The sequence below is a fragment of the Calidris pugnax genome, unplaced genomic scaffold (genome assembly GCF_001431845.1).
Source record: "Calidris pugnax isolate Ruff unplaced genomic scaffold, ASM143184v1 scaffold29, whole genome shotgun sequence".
NCBI lineage: Eukaryota > Metazoa > Chordata > Aves > Charadriiformes > Scolopacidae > Calidris > Calidris pugnax.
In genome coordinates this window covers 840,354-857,069 of record NW_015090768.1, presented here as the reverse complement: position 1 = coordinate 857,069, position 16,716 = coordinate 840,354, and the positions used below count along the sequence as shown (strand labels likewise).

The following is a 16,716-nucleotide window of genomic DNA, read 5'->3' as shown; positions in this document are numbered from 1 at the left end:
TCTTGGAAAGTATCACATCGCTGTGATTTATAACTCACTCCCTCTACTTTTTCTGTTTGTTCTCGGAATCCATCATGCTGCAGTAACACAAAACATTTCCACCTTCCAGTTTTTAAAGCATTCTGTGGATGTCAGTGAATTTGGGAGCAGGTGGATACGATCCCCACAGCTCCAGGAAAGCAGATGCCAGGAGCTGGACAAAGCTGCAGAGGCAAATCCAGAGGAGAAGCCGGGCTGGCTCCCTCCCAGTCTGCAGACCCCATCCTAATTCCACCTCCCAGTCCAACACAGCAATGTGTCTGTGAAAACTCCCACTTATTTTTTAATTTAATTAATTTTAATAATTTTTAATAATTTCAAAAAGTGAAGCACTGTATGTATATTTAGTGGTTTTATAGAGCTATTTTTATTATATTCACGTACTTATAATTGCCTGTGCCGATACTTGGAATAGCACTTCCAGTGTTTATAATTACAGTTCCTTAACCCGCAACGCAGCCAGATAAGCAGTTCAAAAGTCATTTGGAATGTCATTACTGTGGCAAAGGAATGTGTAACAGCCTTCACTGGTAACCATGCAAGGTCACGTCACCCTAGGGAAGACACAGAACTGGGTCCATCCTGACGTTTCCCTGACGCTCTTCTCTCCATTTTTCAGAAGCCCGTGGAGGGTACGGCTCCCTTTTCTCCCTGAGAAGTTATTCTGATGTCTAAAAGGGTTGCCCTAAAAAGTAATTTTTAATTAGGATATGTTTACGCTCTAAGCACTGCTCCTTTTCCACTGTAAATAACTGCAGAAGATAAATATTCCCAGAAGAACAAGTGGCTGCAATGATGGTGTCTTGCCCAAGACACGGCCTTCACTGGTAACCATGCAAGGTCACGTCACCCTAGGGAAGACACAGAACTGGGTCCATCCTGACGTTTCCCTGACGCTCTTCTCTCCATTTTTCAGAAGCCCGTGGAGGGTACGGCTCCCTTTTCTCCCTGAGAAGTTATTCTGATGTCTAAAAGGGTTGCCCTAAAAAGTAATTTTTAATTAGGATATGTTTACGCTCTAAGCACTGCTCCTTTTCCCCTGTAAATAACTGCAGAAAATAAATATTCCCAGAAGAACAAGTGCCTGCAATGACGGTGTCTTGCCCAAGACACAGTTCATCTCCGGCTTTGTCCAGGAGCTCACACGGCCCTTGCTGGTCCCAGAGCTCAGATTCCCCACTGATCTCCTTGTTCTACCACCTCTCTACAAAAGAAGGTGGCATTTAATGGCATAGAGACTGAAATCATTTCTCACTGGCACCCTGGAGCCTTGAATAGGATACTCAATATTTTAAATAAGTGGTTGATTCCAGAAGTGTGCCTGGCCGTGGTTACGCCGCCGGGGGATGCTGCAGGGGGAGGGCTGCTCTTCAGGAAACCTGTGAGTTCAGCCCCGTTTCCCCTCGTCTCACTTTTTAAACATTAACTGGACTTGACAAAAGGTTTTTATCGGATTATAGTATTTCAGCTCGGATATTTAGCGTGTCAGACGCTATTAGCTGTAATCAGGCTAAAAGCAAGATGCTGACCTGGCTCTCCCAGGCAGGGACACGGCAGATGGGCCGCTTTCAGTGGCGTGGGGAAGGGACACAAGCCAGGCCACGTCAGAACATTTGATGTATTTTATTTTGCAGTTTATTTCAATTCTGTTTTTAATAGAGATATTTCTCATACTCATACCTATGGTTTCACTGAGTACAATGAAGAAGATTCCCAGTATGGCATGTTTTGATGGCATGAATTAGAATCATGCAAGGAAGAGTTTACTAAAAATCTGACTGTGCTGAAGTTCTGACCCTAAAGTGTTTTCTCCTCAATCTTAGAGAAAAGGGCAATAAAGATTTTTGAAACGTTGGGGATTCATTTGGGGATAATCAGTGGTTTTGCACCTCCTTAGCAAGACTTGACTAAATATTTAGATTTTAAAATCTTTTTGCAAGATAAACCCAGCATGTTCTAGATCTACCCTCCATCAGATGGGATAATTTTTATATCCTTTTTTAAGTCTCGTCGATATAAAAAATGACAATGCGACACAGAGCTGCAGAGATTGGTCTCCAACACACCCCAAGGCTATTTCACTGCCTTCGTTAGCATCACTCCAAGCAAAAATTAAACTTTTAAACTTTTTTTCTCCTGACAACTGACAGTCTAACACTACAGAATTTGAAATAACAGGAAATCCGATGAAAAAAAAAAAAAAAAGGGGATAAAACACAGTGATCACAGTGATCACCATGACAGACAGCAGAAAGCTCAATAAAATATTATACTGCTTACTCAGGGCACAGAGTTCCAAAAACACTTGCAATGTGGAAATGATGGCAATGAATAGCCAAATGATTGTCTCATTTTTTTCAGGCCAGCCCAATTGCCTTTAATTGAATCACCAGGACGTCGAAGAGGCATTCAGAGAGGGAATAATAAAGCCCACAGAAAGGGCAGTCAGAAGAACATGTACTTATATGCAACCAAACCCTTAACGGTATTATAAGCTACATTTTATGTCTTTAAAATAATTCACCTGTAGTTAGTCGCAGTTAAAAAATAACATTTTGGAGGATCTGTTCAAATTAAATTGCATTTGGATAAAGTAATTGTAATTTAAATCTCTGCAGTGCCACACTCTATTTTCAGATGAGAGTTGTATTTCTGAGGTAGTTCAATGGAAAATCCAACATTCCCACCTTAGTCTTCCAAGCCAGTCCTGCCGTGAGTGCTGGCTCTCTCCTGAGTGGAACTACCAGGATTGCTGCCACTGAGGCCAGTGGGAGCAGAATATTTAGGATGAAATCTTTAAAAAGACGTATTCAGTAAATACAAAAACTTTAAAGAGATTTAATAATTTAATAATAATTTAATAATCTATGTTTCTGTCCATTGCATTAGATTACTGTGTTCTTTAACTCACACTGTTGGGGTTTTTTTGGCTTTCCCCCTTATTTTTTCCTCCTTACTTCTGGCACTGCTGTACGACGCAAGAGGTTTCTGAGGGACACTTGGGATGTTCTGAGCTCCCCTCTCACCAGGCTCTCACAGGTCTCAAAACAACTCATTCTACTTAATTCTAACGTAACAGAACTAATACGGTTTCAGACCAGAGAGCAAATGATTATTTTCTGTAGATTATCCTTTCCCTGCAGATTTCAGAAGATGGAAATTTCAGGCTTATAATGGAAATTCAGTTGCGGCCTTGACTGTAAAGAACCACCAACTGCAGAATTATGAGCTCAGCCTAGAACAGCCCTGTGCTCCTTCAGATGAAATATCCCTGATTTACATCCCTGTAAATGAGATCACCTGCTAATGCAAACATTTTTTGTGATTTAGGTCTTTTAAAGAAGGGGAAAAGCCATTCATACATATTTTAGAGAGTGAGGGCCCCTGCAGCTCATTCGAGTGCTGTGAGAGGTACAGATGTGGGAGGAATTTAATGAATGGATGAAAAAAATCCAAATCCTAGAGAAAACATTCTGATGGGCCATCAATGACTGTGGATGCAGCCCTGGGTAACGGCAGGTCCAAGCATGCCCTTTGCTTGTTCAGGCAAACTGTGGGGGTCTCTGTCATCAAGCAAATCTCTCTCAACTCCTTCACCTCTGAAACAATTTTTCTAATTCTTTTTCTTCTTGTGCCGAGGAGGGACAAGATGATGACAGTGGCAGGCACCAGTGAGTTAATTTTATAACAAAAACTGACACCCTGCTCCAAAGCTAGCAGTTTAAAAGAGTAATGGATTGTCAGTTTTAGCTGGAAAGCGGTTGTTATATGATTTTTGAAGTCCTTTGCATATTTATTTTATCCCACTTTAAATAAATTTGGGCAAGATTTATCTCGTTAGCTCCAAATGCAAGTCCCTCTTGGCCCGATGGAGGAAAAAAATTAGACTTTGCAAACATTGCAAAGACTAAATCAATACATTAATATTTAGGGGACATTAAGGAGGTTTATTAAACAGAAAAAAGTGCCTTGAGTATTCCTTTGGAAATATTATACATGTTTAAATAAAAAACATAGGCTGTGGTATCTGACTGAATCTATAAATCACATTTACATAGCTAACTGAATTATTTACACGCGTGGTGTGTGGAGCCCGGGCTGGGTACGGAAGGGAGGGGGTGCGGGGGGCAGGAGGGGACCAAGTCCCGTGTCTCACACAGGCCACGTCTGTCCCGGGAGCAGCCCCGAGCCTGCCCAGCACGGGGTAGACTAAAATCAAAATTAAGATGTCAAGTAACTAAAGAAAGAAAGTTTTTGTGTCACCTACGCCCCGATGTTCGCATTTTGGTACCAATGGAAGGTGCGTGGTGTAGGACCCACACTCCAGGAGGACAGGGAGGGCAGAGGGTGCAGTGGGGGTAAGAAGGGCAGCAGAACATGGGGGGATAGGGGGTGGCAAAGGGAATGAGACCTCTTATCAACACCTCAAAGCCTAAACCATGGACCTGTTGGAGCTGTGCATCTAGGACAGACAAATACACAGCCCTGAAAAACACCCCTCACCAGACTGTGCCAGTGGATCCCAGTGCTGCTGCTGCCAGGAGCATGACCAGGGTCCTCGTTCACGTTCAAGGGCACAAGCAGAGCTGTCGGAGCTTAATCCCGTCATTCAGAAGCTCATGGCCACAAATCTCACTCATCGCCTTTGTGGTCATCCCTGCTCCACCAGACCCCCTGAGCAAACTGCTGTCCTGTACCCCAGCCACTCACCATGGACAGCCCATCCCAACGCGACAGGGACCAGCACATTCACCACCTCTCCCATCAACATTCACTCATGGCTTTCCTTGTCACAGAACCATAGAATGGTTTGGGTGGGAAGGGACCTTAAGGCCTACCTCATTCCACCCCCTGCCCTGGGCAGGGACACCTCCCACCACACCAGGTTAATTCCAAGCCCCCTCCAACCTGCCCTTGAACCCCTCCAGGGATGGGGCAGCCACAGCTTCTCGGGGCAACCTGGGCCAGGCTCTCACCACCCTCCCACCAAACAAGTTCTTCCCCACAGCTCAGCTCCATCTCCCCTCTTGCAGGGTCCAACCCTTCCCCCTCCTCCTAGGGCTCCCCTCCCTCATCCAGAGTCCCTCCCCAGCTTTCCTGGAGCCCCCCTTCTTGAGGGACTGGAAGGGGCTGGAAGGTCTCCCCGGAGCCTTCTCTTCTCCAGGCTGAACCCCCCCAACTCTCTCAGCCTCTCTTCACAGGTTGTGAGAGTTATATTTGCCTAGTCCTGTGACTAATCCTGATCACCCAGGTAGTCCTTTCTTGGCCGCTGGATCCTTCTGAACACCCCGACCTGGCCTCTGTCTCCCCAGAGTCATGATCAAGGGTCTGACCTGCCCTTTCCCACGTGGTGCCACGGCATCACCCCCATGCCCCAAGAACTTTGTGCAGTGACCCATCGCTCTGGCCTGCCATGAAATTAATTCTCAAGGACATCCGTAAACGTGTCTTCATGTTTTTGCAAATTGAAAGGGAAACACAGCTCGCAGGATGCAATTTAAGCTTTGGTAGAATAAATGTCAGATTAGAAATGGCAGAAATTGCAACCTTTTGCTAGAAAAATTACGAGCAATACAGTGTGGTAAGAGGTATTTCATGTTTTCACTTTGCTGTGGCAAACATCTGATGTTTAAATCATCTGCAGTTCATGACTTTTCAGATCAAGCATCTGGCACTGAGGTAGATTGAGTTGATTACAAACTCCTACCTTCTAAACTTTTAATTAATTACTTCATAATTCTCACTTCTTTTTAATAAGGTCACTGAAATAAAGCTAACTGGATTATCTTCCTCTCTTTCATGTGATTTTCCTTTCATTGATGTAAATGTGGGCTAAACACACATTAGGGTCTTTTTTTATTAACTATCCTGATTAATTTTCTCAGTACAAAAAGGTGTAAGTGTGTAATGAGGAACAGGATCTAGACCTGGCTTGGTGGCCTCATTAAGGCTTTGGGCAGGGATTCGGGAGACTGAAACTCACCTTCAAGCTCTGCCAGAGATCCTTGACTGACTGTGGCCAAACCCTGGAGGTCTCACTGCTCCCTGTATCCACGCCTGGGACAGGGATGGAGCAGCTGCCTCTTCCCCTCCAGCCTCGGTCATTTACTGATCGTGTCACATTTCTACCTTTTACTTGTGGAAATTAAGGCATCTTTAACCCATTAAAATGCATGTATTCTCTGAAGCACTCAGATGAATACGTTCAGAAGCCGTGGACCCACGTAGCAGAGAAGAGGATATTCCCAATGACAGCCACAGGCTGTGTGCGTACGGAAAGACAGAAGCCGTGGGCCCACGTAGCAGAGAAGAGGATATTCCCAATGACAGCCACAGGCTGTGTGCGTACAGAAAGACCTCTCACACACACCCAAAAAAAAAAAGAAAAAAAAAAGAGGGCAAATTGGATTTACACAGCTTTTAAAGCGGAGTTTCACAGCAAATAGTTTTGCAATGTGGATTTTGAACCTATTTGGGAGCTTATGATCAGACCTAAGTCTTTATTCATTTAGTCTGCGACGCAGCACACCCCCCCTGGCTCCCCAGCTCCGCTCGTTGCAGCGGGAGAACGTCTTCTGTCGGCGTCACCCGACAGAGTACAGCCTGGGGGCAGGGGGATTTTAAAGGGCTAAGACTTTGCTTTCAAATTTCCTTTTTCTCTTGTGATTCCATGCGCTGCTCTAGGTCTGCTGCTGATCATTTATTCACAGCGTCAAAGGAAACCCAGCCCTTTGACTGCATGATTTTACTTCGGCAAAAGACCCACTTTTCCCTTCACTCATTTCTCCCCAATAGCAGAAGTTGCGTCTAATCTTGAAATACAAAGCCATGAACAATATTAAAAGGAAACATAAAACCGCTCCCATAAAATGTTATTATATAGCCCCTATGAACCCCATTCAGCGGGAAGGGCTATATAAGCTTGTAGCACCAATTAGCGGTTTGATGTTTCCTTTACCATCTGGGTTACTTTCAGACAGGTCCGTTTCCATCTCAAAGGATGCACAAATCTCCCGTCCCCCCCTCCCGAGCCTCGGCACGTGGAAGGGGAAGCCACGGTGCTATTAACAGCATCATTACGAAGCCACCTGATTAAAAGCACTACAAGCACGAGTCCCATCCCGGTCACCGGACGGATGACGACAGCAGTACGTGTGACACAGGTCTCTCTAAATTACCACGTAAAACCCATCGTTCAAGGTGGGATCCCACCCATGTGGGGTGAGCGACTGGTGGGACTCACATCTGCTCCACTCAGCACCCAATGCACGGCAGAAAATTATTAATACCTGTAGTCATATGTACATAAAGATATGAACTGGAATGGAAAGAAATGGCCACAGTCACCACGGGGATGGGATGGAGCATCCTCCAGAGCTTCTCATCCCACTTCCCACCCAGGGGATGCAGGATGCTCTCTACAAATGTGGAGCTCAGCAGCCTTCCCTGCCTGAGAGTCACTAAGAAAAATACACAGGAAAAAATACAGGGACAGAGACTTTTTCTTAACCTTGTCTTGAAAACGGCTCGCTTGTTCTGGCTGTGCTCCATGGAGCTGGTCCCTACTTCCTACACAAAATATAACTGAAATAATATCAGAGTAACTGAATGTACATATGCAATTGAAATAATACTTGGTACTGTCCCAACTTCTTCACTCCAGCTTCCCAATCCCATAGCCCACAGATATTTCCTCAATCACCAAACAACCCCCCCATAACCAGCACATTTATGGGTCTTCACGTAACGGCTGCCTCCGAGGAAGGTTATAAAAATGACTAAGTGATGGCTTTTTGGCTGTACCAATAAAATAATGTTCTTCATACAACAAATAGAGAGCTACAGTCTCACATTCTTACAAATCACTGGGGCCCAAAGGGCTAGGGGTTCAGGATAATTAGTCTGAGAAGCATTTCATACGTGTTATTTGTAAGGGATTTTGGTGTGCCATATGGATTAATAGAGATTGCCATTTAAATTCTTCTGTTTCATATTCATTGCTTTATTACTCATAAAAATGCAAAAGAAAATGTTAATGATGATTACACCAAAGACTAATAAGTTAAAGCCTTAGGTTATACTTTGCATTTCTGAAGATATAAATGCAATCGCTTAATAATTATGCATATTTTTAACTATTGAGTTATTATTTCTCTATATACTTGTAGTTAGCCTAATTAATTTTAAGCTCCTGTTTATATGTTTCATACATGCAATTAATTTCCAACTTTTTTTTGTAGCCTCTTGCACGAGAGTGGAAGCATTAAAGCATTAAAGACAATCAAAACTAAGAATTGTTCACTCTGGAACAATACAATAAATATTACCTCCAGATGTGTAAAACTGACTGTGTCGTTCTGCAGTGCTTGTAACAGAAATCTGTCCCACAGAAATAAATGGACTATTCTTATTAACAATAATTAACAATTAAAACAACCAAGTTCTGAACCACGCAGGAGACCGATGCCAAACTGTAGGACACCAGCCGAGCACTGCTGCAGGGGGCTAGACCTAGATGCTTTACTGGCATTTTCCTCTTAGATTTTCACATCTTGTTCAACTGTCAGCAGAGCAGGAGTGAGGAACTAAACCTGATTTTGACTAGTTGGAGACCCTTCTGGGCTAATTACCTATTTGTGGGGGCCCAGAGCCGATGGCACATACAGTCTATGGCCACATATATCCAAGGAAGGAAGGAAGGAAGGAAGGAAAGAAGCTTTGAAATGTCCTTATCTGACATTTCCATCTATAAACAAGTTTTTATCCTAGTACATCTCCAAAAAAAATGTGCAATTGTGTTAAACACCTACCGTGTACCGTTAAGTGCACCTGCATCGTTCTAGGAGTGTGTTGAGTTTGCACAGAACAAGTGTACGGCCCGTCATCCGTCACGTCCACGTCCTGGATCTGCAGGCTGTACTCTCTTCTGTTGGCTGTTGCAATTGAAACTCGGGGATCTACCGACCACTTATCACTTCCAGCAAAAATAATACTCGACCGGTTCAGCCAGGCCCCTTTTGAAGCTCCATCTTCCAAGTAACACCTGGGAAAGAAGGTGAAACCATAAGTATGAAAGCTCAGGAGCTTTTAAAAACCATTAACTTGCTATTGATTTTTAGACTGAATACAGCTATAATATATTAGAATTCAACCTCAAAACATGAGTCATCTGTTAACTCACAAATCATCACAAAACCAAAAGCCCATCTTGCAAATGCACAATAATTTTTTCTGCTAGGTTTTTCCTTTCTCGTTTTCCTGCTGTGGGTGTTCAGCAGAGCAGGATATAGAAAGTTTCTGTTATTTGTGAACTGGACTCAACGACTTGGTCGGAGCAGCCCTTTCTGCTCCTCTTTCAGCCCACCAGGGTCAGGAGGAGGCACCTGCAAAATTATTGCCCATTCCCAAAGACACAGTCAACTTCTGCTTGCTTAGTTAAGGAACCAGGAGACATTTTTCCACCAAAACCTATAATGACATCTTAGAATCCAAAACAATATTTTTTGTCTTTTCAAAAGGTTATTAGATTTGTCACTGCTAATCACACCCAAGACATCTCGTTTAAAGCAAACATGCATTCAATTAGCATGTGTTTCCCTGCTGACAAGAACAATGAGATATAAAGCATAGTTCTACCACATATTTTTTAAGACATGTTTGGTATGGCAGTGACTCAAAAGAATGTCATTTGTTTATTATGACATACGTTAGCTTTTTGACAATTATTTTTAGAACAAGAACTAAAAACAGTGCTTTAGAGGGTATAATAGTCACCTTAATCAGAATGGCAAGACCCCTTACGACCAGAAGCAGATGTACCACAGACCACTTTCCTTCTACATTTTTGTTCAAAAATTTTCCTCCATGAAGAAAAGGCTTTGGGTTTCTTTTTTTGTTTGTTTTTGTTTTGTTTTGTTTTGTTTTTCTTTTTTTAAAATGAGTGAAAAATACAGCTGGAGAAGGCAAACACGTATATCTGAAGAGTTTGACAACATTTCTACACAGTATCTCGGGGGGCTGAACACGGCACCGGAGATTGCGAGGGAGCCGGGAGCTGAACGCGCTGGCGGAGGTGCTGCAGACTGGCTGGAACTCATCAGCAGAGAAATATAAAGAACAAGGGATAGTGAAGAATCTAATTTGTAGTCCGTTTCACCATCCGTAGGCTCAAAAACCAGCCGGAGTATTAAAGGTCAATGTTAATTGAAAATCTTTTCTGTATATACGCAACCCAAAAAAAAAAGCCACCCAGGCGAAGCAGAAGTATCACCTTCTCCTGAGGTAATTAGGCACTGCAATGTGCTGCTCTTTTCAATATTTTGTATGGCACATTAGGAAGCATTTGTAATTTCTCCCTAAAATAGCTTTCCACCTTAAGTTGCTCCCTGGCACACGGGGGTGAGGGGAACTGCGCTGTGAGGGATGCTCTTAAATGTCCCTGGCAAGTCCTGAGAACATCACGTCATCAAGCCCAACAACTAAAACTAGGGGAAAAGCAGTGAGAAGGTGCTGAATGACACTGACAGGACTTCGTAGTGCAATTAAGTAAATGAGAAAGTGTTGTGGTTTGGCCCCTCAAACCGGGACAGAGGAAAGGAGAGGTTTGCTGGGGTGGGATCCCTGAATCTCAGATGGGCAGAGCGGTGGCCGGGGGACAGGGGGTGATGGCAGAGGACGTGAGGCTGAACCAGAGCTGAGGAACCCCTGGCTGGTGGTACCAAAGGAGCAGCCACTCAGCAGCACACAGGCTGGCAGGGTAAAAACAGTCCCAGGCTGGTGGGATAAAAATGGTCCCAGGAGATGCTCTCATTTTTAAGTCAACTTTGGAGTTGCTGGCTTTGAAGTAGCCATCAAACTTTTCTGTCACTTGGAAAGAGGGGAGTAATACCGGTGACAGGAGACAGAAAGGATGATTTTTCAATCCCACGGGCATTTTGACTGTGTTCAAGGGATGTTTGGGTGATGCAGTCTATGTTCTGCTTTGCGGTGTTCGACAGTGAAGCCATCCCCAGGCAAGGCAGCCCAAGGATGCTCTCCTGAACTTCAGCCAGAGAGATGATTTCTGTGAGCAGCCAGGAAAACTCATGAGAGAGCAGCAAGTGAGGAAAGAACACATAATGATGGGAAGAAAACCAATAAACACCAGCAGAGCACAGGAGTGTGTGAAGTATGAGAATACAAGGAGAAGATAAACCCTGGAGATACTTCAAGTACCACCTTGCCACAGACCAGGAAATATTCATCATAAAAACCAGAGGGTTAGGGACAGGGGGTGATGTCTGAGCAAAGGAAAACGGTGACAGCCTGAGTAAGGAGTGTGGGCAAACAGGACTGGGAGAAGGGGGTGCAGGAGGAATGGCCAGCAAGGGGGGACCCTCTCGATGGGGACAAAAGGACAGAGAGAGCATGCAGAAGGAACTTTGTTTCTATGAGCAGATGAAAAGGACTGAGCCTGTCTGCAGTGAGGTTAAGGAAGTTTAGCTATGGCTCAAAAATGGACTGAGCACCATATTCCTGTTTTCCATAAAGAAAGTGACATTCAGCACGTGGGAAAGGGCTGAGCAGCTGAAGGGAATCAGGGGCAGAGAATAAACTTCATGGTCTCACGCCTGAAAGCATGAAACTGCAAATCCAGGAGTACGTGGGCTTTTTTCAAACAATCTGAAAGTGATGCTGTGTGACTGGGGAATCATAAATGTATTACCTACATTTAAGGAAATGTGCAGAGTAAATTAGGCAAATTTTAGGCTAACCACCATGGCCACAACAGAGTTTAAGGCTTTAAAACAACTTTCAGAGTTGAAGGGAGGTTAATACAAAGCGCAACAGACTAATGGGACGTTTTTGTTTGATAAAGAGGTTTTCTACATGAAGGAAATCCGACAGAAGAAGAGAATGCAATAGATCTCATCTCTTTGATAAAACATTAAAATAGCGCAACTATGGAAACTGTTAGGTGGGATAAAATGATTTTGTAGCTTAAGCACATGGCGGTATTGTTTAAGGGGAAAAACGACATTCCCTTTAGGAATAAGAAACTAGAAATATCAGGCTGAAATTCTTCAGAAACGGATCATGAAAATAACTATTCATTCATTTAATTAATGATCTCAACATGACGTCTGAAAGGGTTCTGAGAGAAGCTGCGTACGATACGGGATAAAATACCACAGTTTGTAAAGCAGAGAATTGGGATGTCGTGGGGAAGTGCTGCTTTGAGGATGGAGAGCACAGCTGACGGCTGTGAGTCCCTGCAGGAGGAGTGGGGGGGCTCTGGTCCCATTCAGGGAAGGCAAGGAGCCACTTTCAAAGTCTTATGAACATTTTCAGATTGATTCTAATGAACAGAAAATGGGGGAGAAGCAGAGAAACCTCAGATTCACTGGAGTTTTCCTACAATGCATTTCTTTTCTGCTGGTATTTCTGCAGCAGCTGGATGCGGTCAGTTAAAAATTAGTATTTTTGAAGGTAGCCTGGAGTTTCAGTGACAGTTCCCCATTTTACCTCACTCCCTCATTGTTTATAAACACACAGAGCCAAAAACATGCAAGAAAGTGTTAACATTATGGCTTCTACCCACAAAAAGAGAAAACCAGCCTCAAACTCCCCCTGTCTGTGCAGCTTGTAGGAAAAAAAATTAGCCTTGCTTAAAAAGAGACAACAAGAGGTGAAGTTTCTGGTTCTTAATTAAAGACAAAAGTGTAATTCTCCTCAGATGCAAAGAGAACCACCTGAAACCCCCCCGGAGAAGGGCAGCGCTGGGGGCTGCTCTCATGGCAGCTCCAAAGCATCCTCACAACCCCCTCCCAGCATCCACTCCAAAAGCCCCAAAGGTTCCCAAAAACTTCTCGTATAAACACAGCCCATTTGAAATGAAGGGTTTCCTGCTGAGAAAAGGTGAGATACAGCAGTGCAGAAAGGAACATGAGACCTCTTGCTGTTTCACTTGATACACAAAGGTGTTTTCTCAAAACAGCTTTCTAAAACAAATAAGAAATCTTGCTTTATTAATTCATAGGTTCATTGTTGGATAGAGAGGAAAACCTGCTAAACCCAACTTTCTTTTATACCCCACTCATTAAGAAAGAGTATGCAGTATATAATTACTGTATAAAACATCAAAACCGAGGACCAAAGGCTGAACAGATGTTTAGCTGTTGAGGAAGGTTTTCAAGTTTGATGAAAAAAAAAAAAACCACACAAAGTATTTCTGAAAATGTAAATAGGAGAAAACATTTCCCTCTTGTTCAGACCCTGAGGAAGCACATTGTATTGTGGAAGCACACCGGTTTCAAACTAAAAATTATATTCCGAATAAGGTTCTTTGAAAACAGGTTAAATATTTTACCTCAGATGGGCTCCTTCAACAGCCCAAAGTGCTCTCTTCTCTACTCAAAACCCATGCAAGTTCCCCAACACTGTGGGAGTGAACTCATTTGAAAGTGTTGCAGGATTTGGCTGAGATACTGGATACCCTTCAAATGAAACAGCAGCCGACGTGCTGCATTTCCCCACTCCGCACGTGAGATGCAGTGGATAAAGTGTGTATTTACTCCGTGGAAGATGCAATCAAATGATTCATCTCAGAAATATTTTCTAATCTGACAAATTCAGTCCCCTTTCTGCTTGCAAATCGCTTCTCATTTCTGAAAATGCGGGTATGGCTTGAAAACGTTCTGCAACTCGGACCACGCATTCACCCACGAGTGTTCTTGGCCATTGGAGGCAGCGCTTCTGCACTGTAGTTAGTGCAGAGGAAGAGAAATAAGGAAAAATAAGGATTTTTTTCCCCCTTGAATTGAAGGTTTGGACTTTTTCCGCCCATATCTTTATAATTTTCTATGAAAGACCAGTCTTTCCACATGATTTGTGTGACACAACCAACCAATTGTGTACGGATGGACATTTCTGCAGAGTAAACACGAAGAAAACAGAAATACTGGTCCCAAGCAGGCCCCGGGGATGCGACCAGTGCACATGGACTCATGCACTACAACTGACCCCATACACAGCCCTGCGCTTCTCCCCATGATTGTACTTCTCACGTACTTGATCTCTGGATGCACTTCTTCATTTTAACTAAGAACAGTATTTTAATGCCATTTTTTAAGCTGACGAGAATAAGTGGTAACTATTATTTTTGTTGCATAAACATGAACTTATTTGGACAAATAACTGCTCTTTTGACTGAAACCCCACAAAGCTTCAGCTCCTGCGAGAAGACGAGTTGCCTGACTGAATGTGCACCCTCCCTGTCCATACCTCTTCTCCAGGCCACTGCGCATGCTCAGTGACCACCTGGGCATCCCAGAGCAGCCCTGAGGAGAAGGACTTGGGGGTGTTGGTGGATGAGAAGCTCCACACGCCCCGGCAACGTGGGCTGGCAGCCCAGAACCCCCCCCACCCTGGGCTGCATCCCCAGCCCCATGGCCAGCAGGGCCGGGGGGGTTCTGCCCCTCTGCTCCGCTCTGGGGAGACACCCCCCAAACTCTGGGGCCACCACGATCAGAAGGACATGGAGCTGTTGGATGGGGCCAGAGGAGGCCCCGGAGATGCTGGGAGGGCTGGAGCCCCTCTGCTGGGAGGGGGGGCTGAGAGAGTTGGGGGGGTTCAGCCTGGAGAAGAGAAGGCTCCGGGGAGACCTTCCAGCCCCTGCCAGTCCCTCAAGAAGGGGGGCTCCAGGAAAGCTGGGGAGGGACTCTGGATGAGGGAGGGGAGCAAACCTGAGAACTGGGTTTGAGTAGAGTTTTTATTTCATGTGGACCTATGAAGAGCTGGCAGCCATCCATTGCAGCTCCCTCAGGAACCAGAGCCTCGAGCTAAGAGTCCAACTCTTCTTCAACTTCTCCTAGTTTTAAGTGCCATAAATGCACAGAAAAATGTTGCCAGATCAATGCACAGTTCTAGATCAGGACACACAAATCCCCGCGGGATCACATTCTTGAAGGGGAAGGTTGCTCCTGCCAGAGATCAGCACCAGGATGTGGGAGCTGCACTTGATCATCACCCATCACTGGTGGACAATTCAAGTCCCACAATAAAACATCTCCTACAGTAACGTATGGGAAAGAATTTATTGAAAAGATGACAACCAGTAGAAACTGCAATTATAAGTGGCCTTCTCCCTCTTCCCCCTTTCCTCTCTTTCCTTAAATTTTGTTTATTTTCAAGCTTCATGGCAGCACGGAATTTTTAAAATCTATGCAGAGGGCAAATTATTTTTAGAATTTAATAATAACACTGTAGCACAATTAATGAAAGCACAGCAATCATTAAATACAAGCAACTTTTACTCTTTTTACCTTTGCTTGGAAAAGTATCGATTAAACTATACCTGAACTCAGAAGATAATTATTCTATTTTTAAACTTAGAAGATTGGAAAAAAGAACAATTTATTTTTTAACTGATGATTGTAATAAGAAATTCTCTACTCTACAAGCATAAAAAATAGATTTTAATGTTGGCTTTCATACAAAGCTGAAGGTATTTTATTATTTTTCGATCATTATTAATGGGGATGATCTTCTGTAATTTGTAAGTACAGAAAGATACAGCCTCACCCAGCTTCCTCAAAGTTTTTAATCCTCTCTTTTTGATACCTCCCACTTTCCTAACTCTCTAGTCTATTATTTCCCCATAATTAAAACACAGACCTATTAATCTTTGAAAAAACCCAATTCTTCTCAGTTTCTTAATTAAAATTGCATACTGTCTCTTTTTACAAGAGCCAGGGCTGGAGCTCCCACCTCGCTGCCCTTGAGACAAGCTGCTCGGGGCTGCACACAAAGCTCTCCCGTGTCCCACACAGCACATGAATGTCTGACACACGCCAAACAGCCTTCAACACAGGCTCTGGGCTTACATCTGGGTAGCACTTGGGTGGTACTTCAAATGAAAAAAAAATCTTCATTCAAATAGGACCAAAAGCTACCATTATCCTCACTTCTTGTAGAGCTTCTCCCTTATTTGACCCGGATTGCAAAGCTAAAGGGTTAGGTAAGTTAAAAACTGCCTTATAAGTCTGTAGATAAATTCATGGAATCATGGAATCATTCTGGTTGGAAGATCATGGAGTCCAACCACCAACCCAGCACTGCCCAAACCCCCCACTGACCCATGTCCCTCAGCACCACCTCTGCCCGGCTTTGAAATCCCTCCAGGGATGGGGACTCCACCACTGCCCTGGGCAGCCTCTGCCAAGGCTTCACAACCCTTTCCAGGAAGACATTTTCCCCAATATCCATCCTAAACCTCCCCTGGGGCAACTTGAGGCTGTTTCCTCTTGTCCCATCGCCAGTTCCTTGGGAGAAGAGACCGACCCCCCCTGGCTACCCCATCCTGTCAGGGAGTTGGAGAGAGCGAGAAGGTCTCCCCTCAGCCTCCTTTTCTCCAGGCTGAACACCCCCAGCTCCCTCAGCCTCTCCTCACAAGGATTGCTCTTGATTCAACCCCTGCAAGCCTTTAAATACACCCATTCAGCCCATGGGCCTTCATTTACTTCTCCAACCTTATGGCTTCTGCTCATCTGCCAGTGGTGGGACCATGGGAGATGGGCAGGAAGAGCTGTGGTAAAGCCAACCGGGAAATGCCACCAGTGTCTATCGCACTACCCGGCTGCAGAGTCATTCAAACATGTCTCTGAGGTCCCTGAGGGACGTACTGTGAGACGCTTCCCC

The 16,716-nt window shown here is 44.3% G+C and overlaps 1 protein-coding gene across 1 annotated transcript in view; it reads right to left on the bottom strand.

Annotated features, from left to right (window-relative positions):
• Nucleotides 1-16,716, bottom strand: part of NEGR1 (neuronal growth regulator 1) — a 298,752-nt gene that overhangs the window by 138,487 nt on the left and 143,549 nt on the right. The window contains exon 2 of the mRNA XM_014937350.1: nt 8,850-9,082. Within this exon, the coding sequence (XP_014792836.1) occupies nt 8,850-9,082 (233 nt within the window). The remainder of the gene's footprint in view (nt 1-8,849; nt 9,083-16,716) is intronic.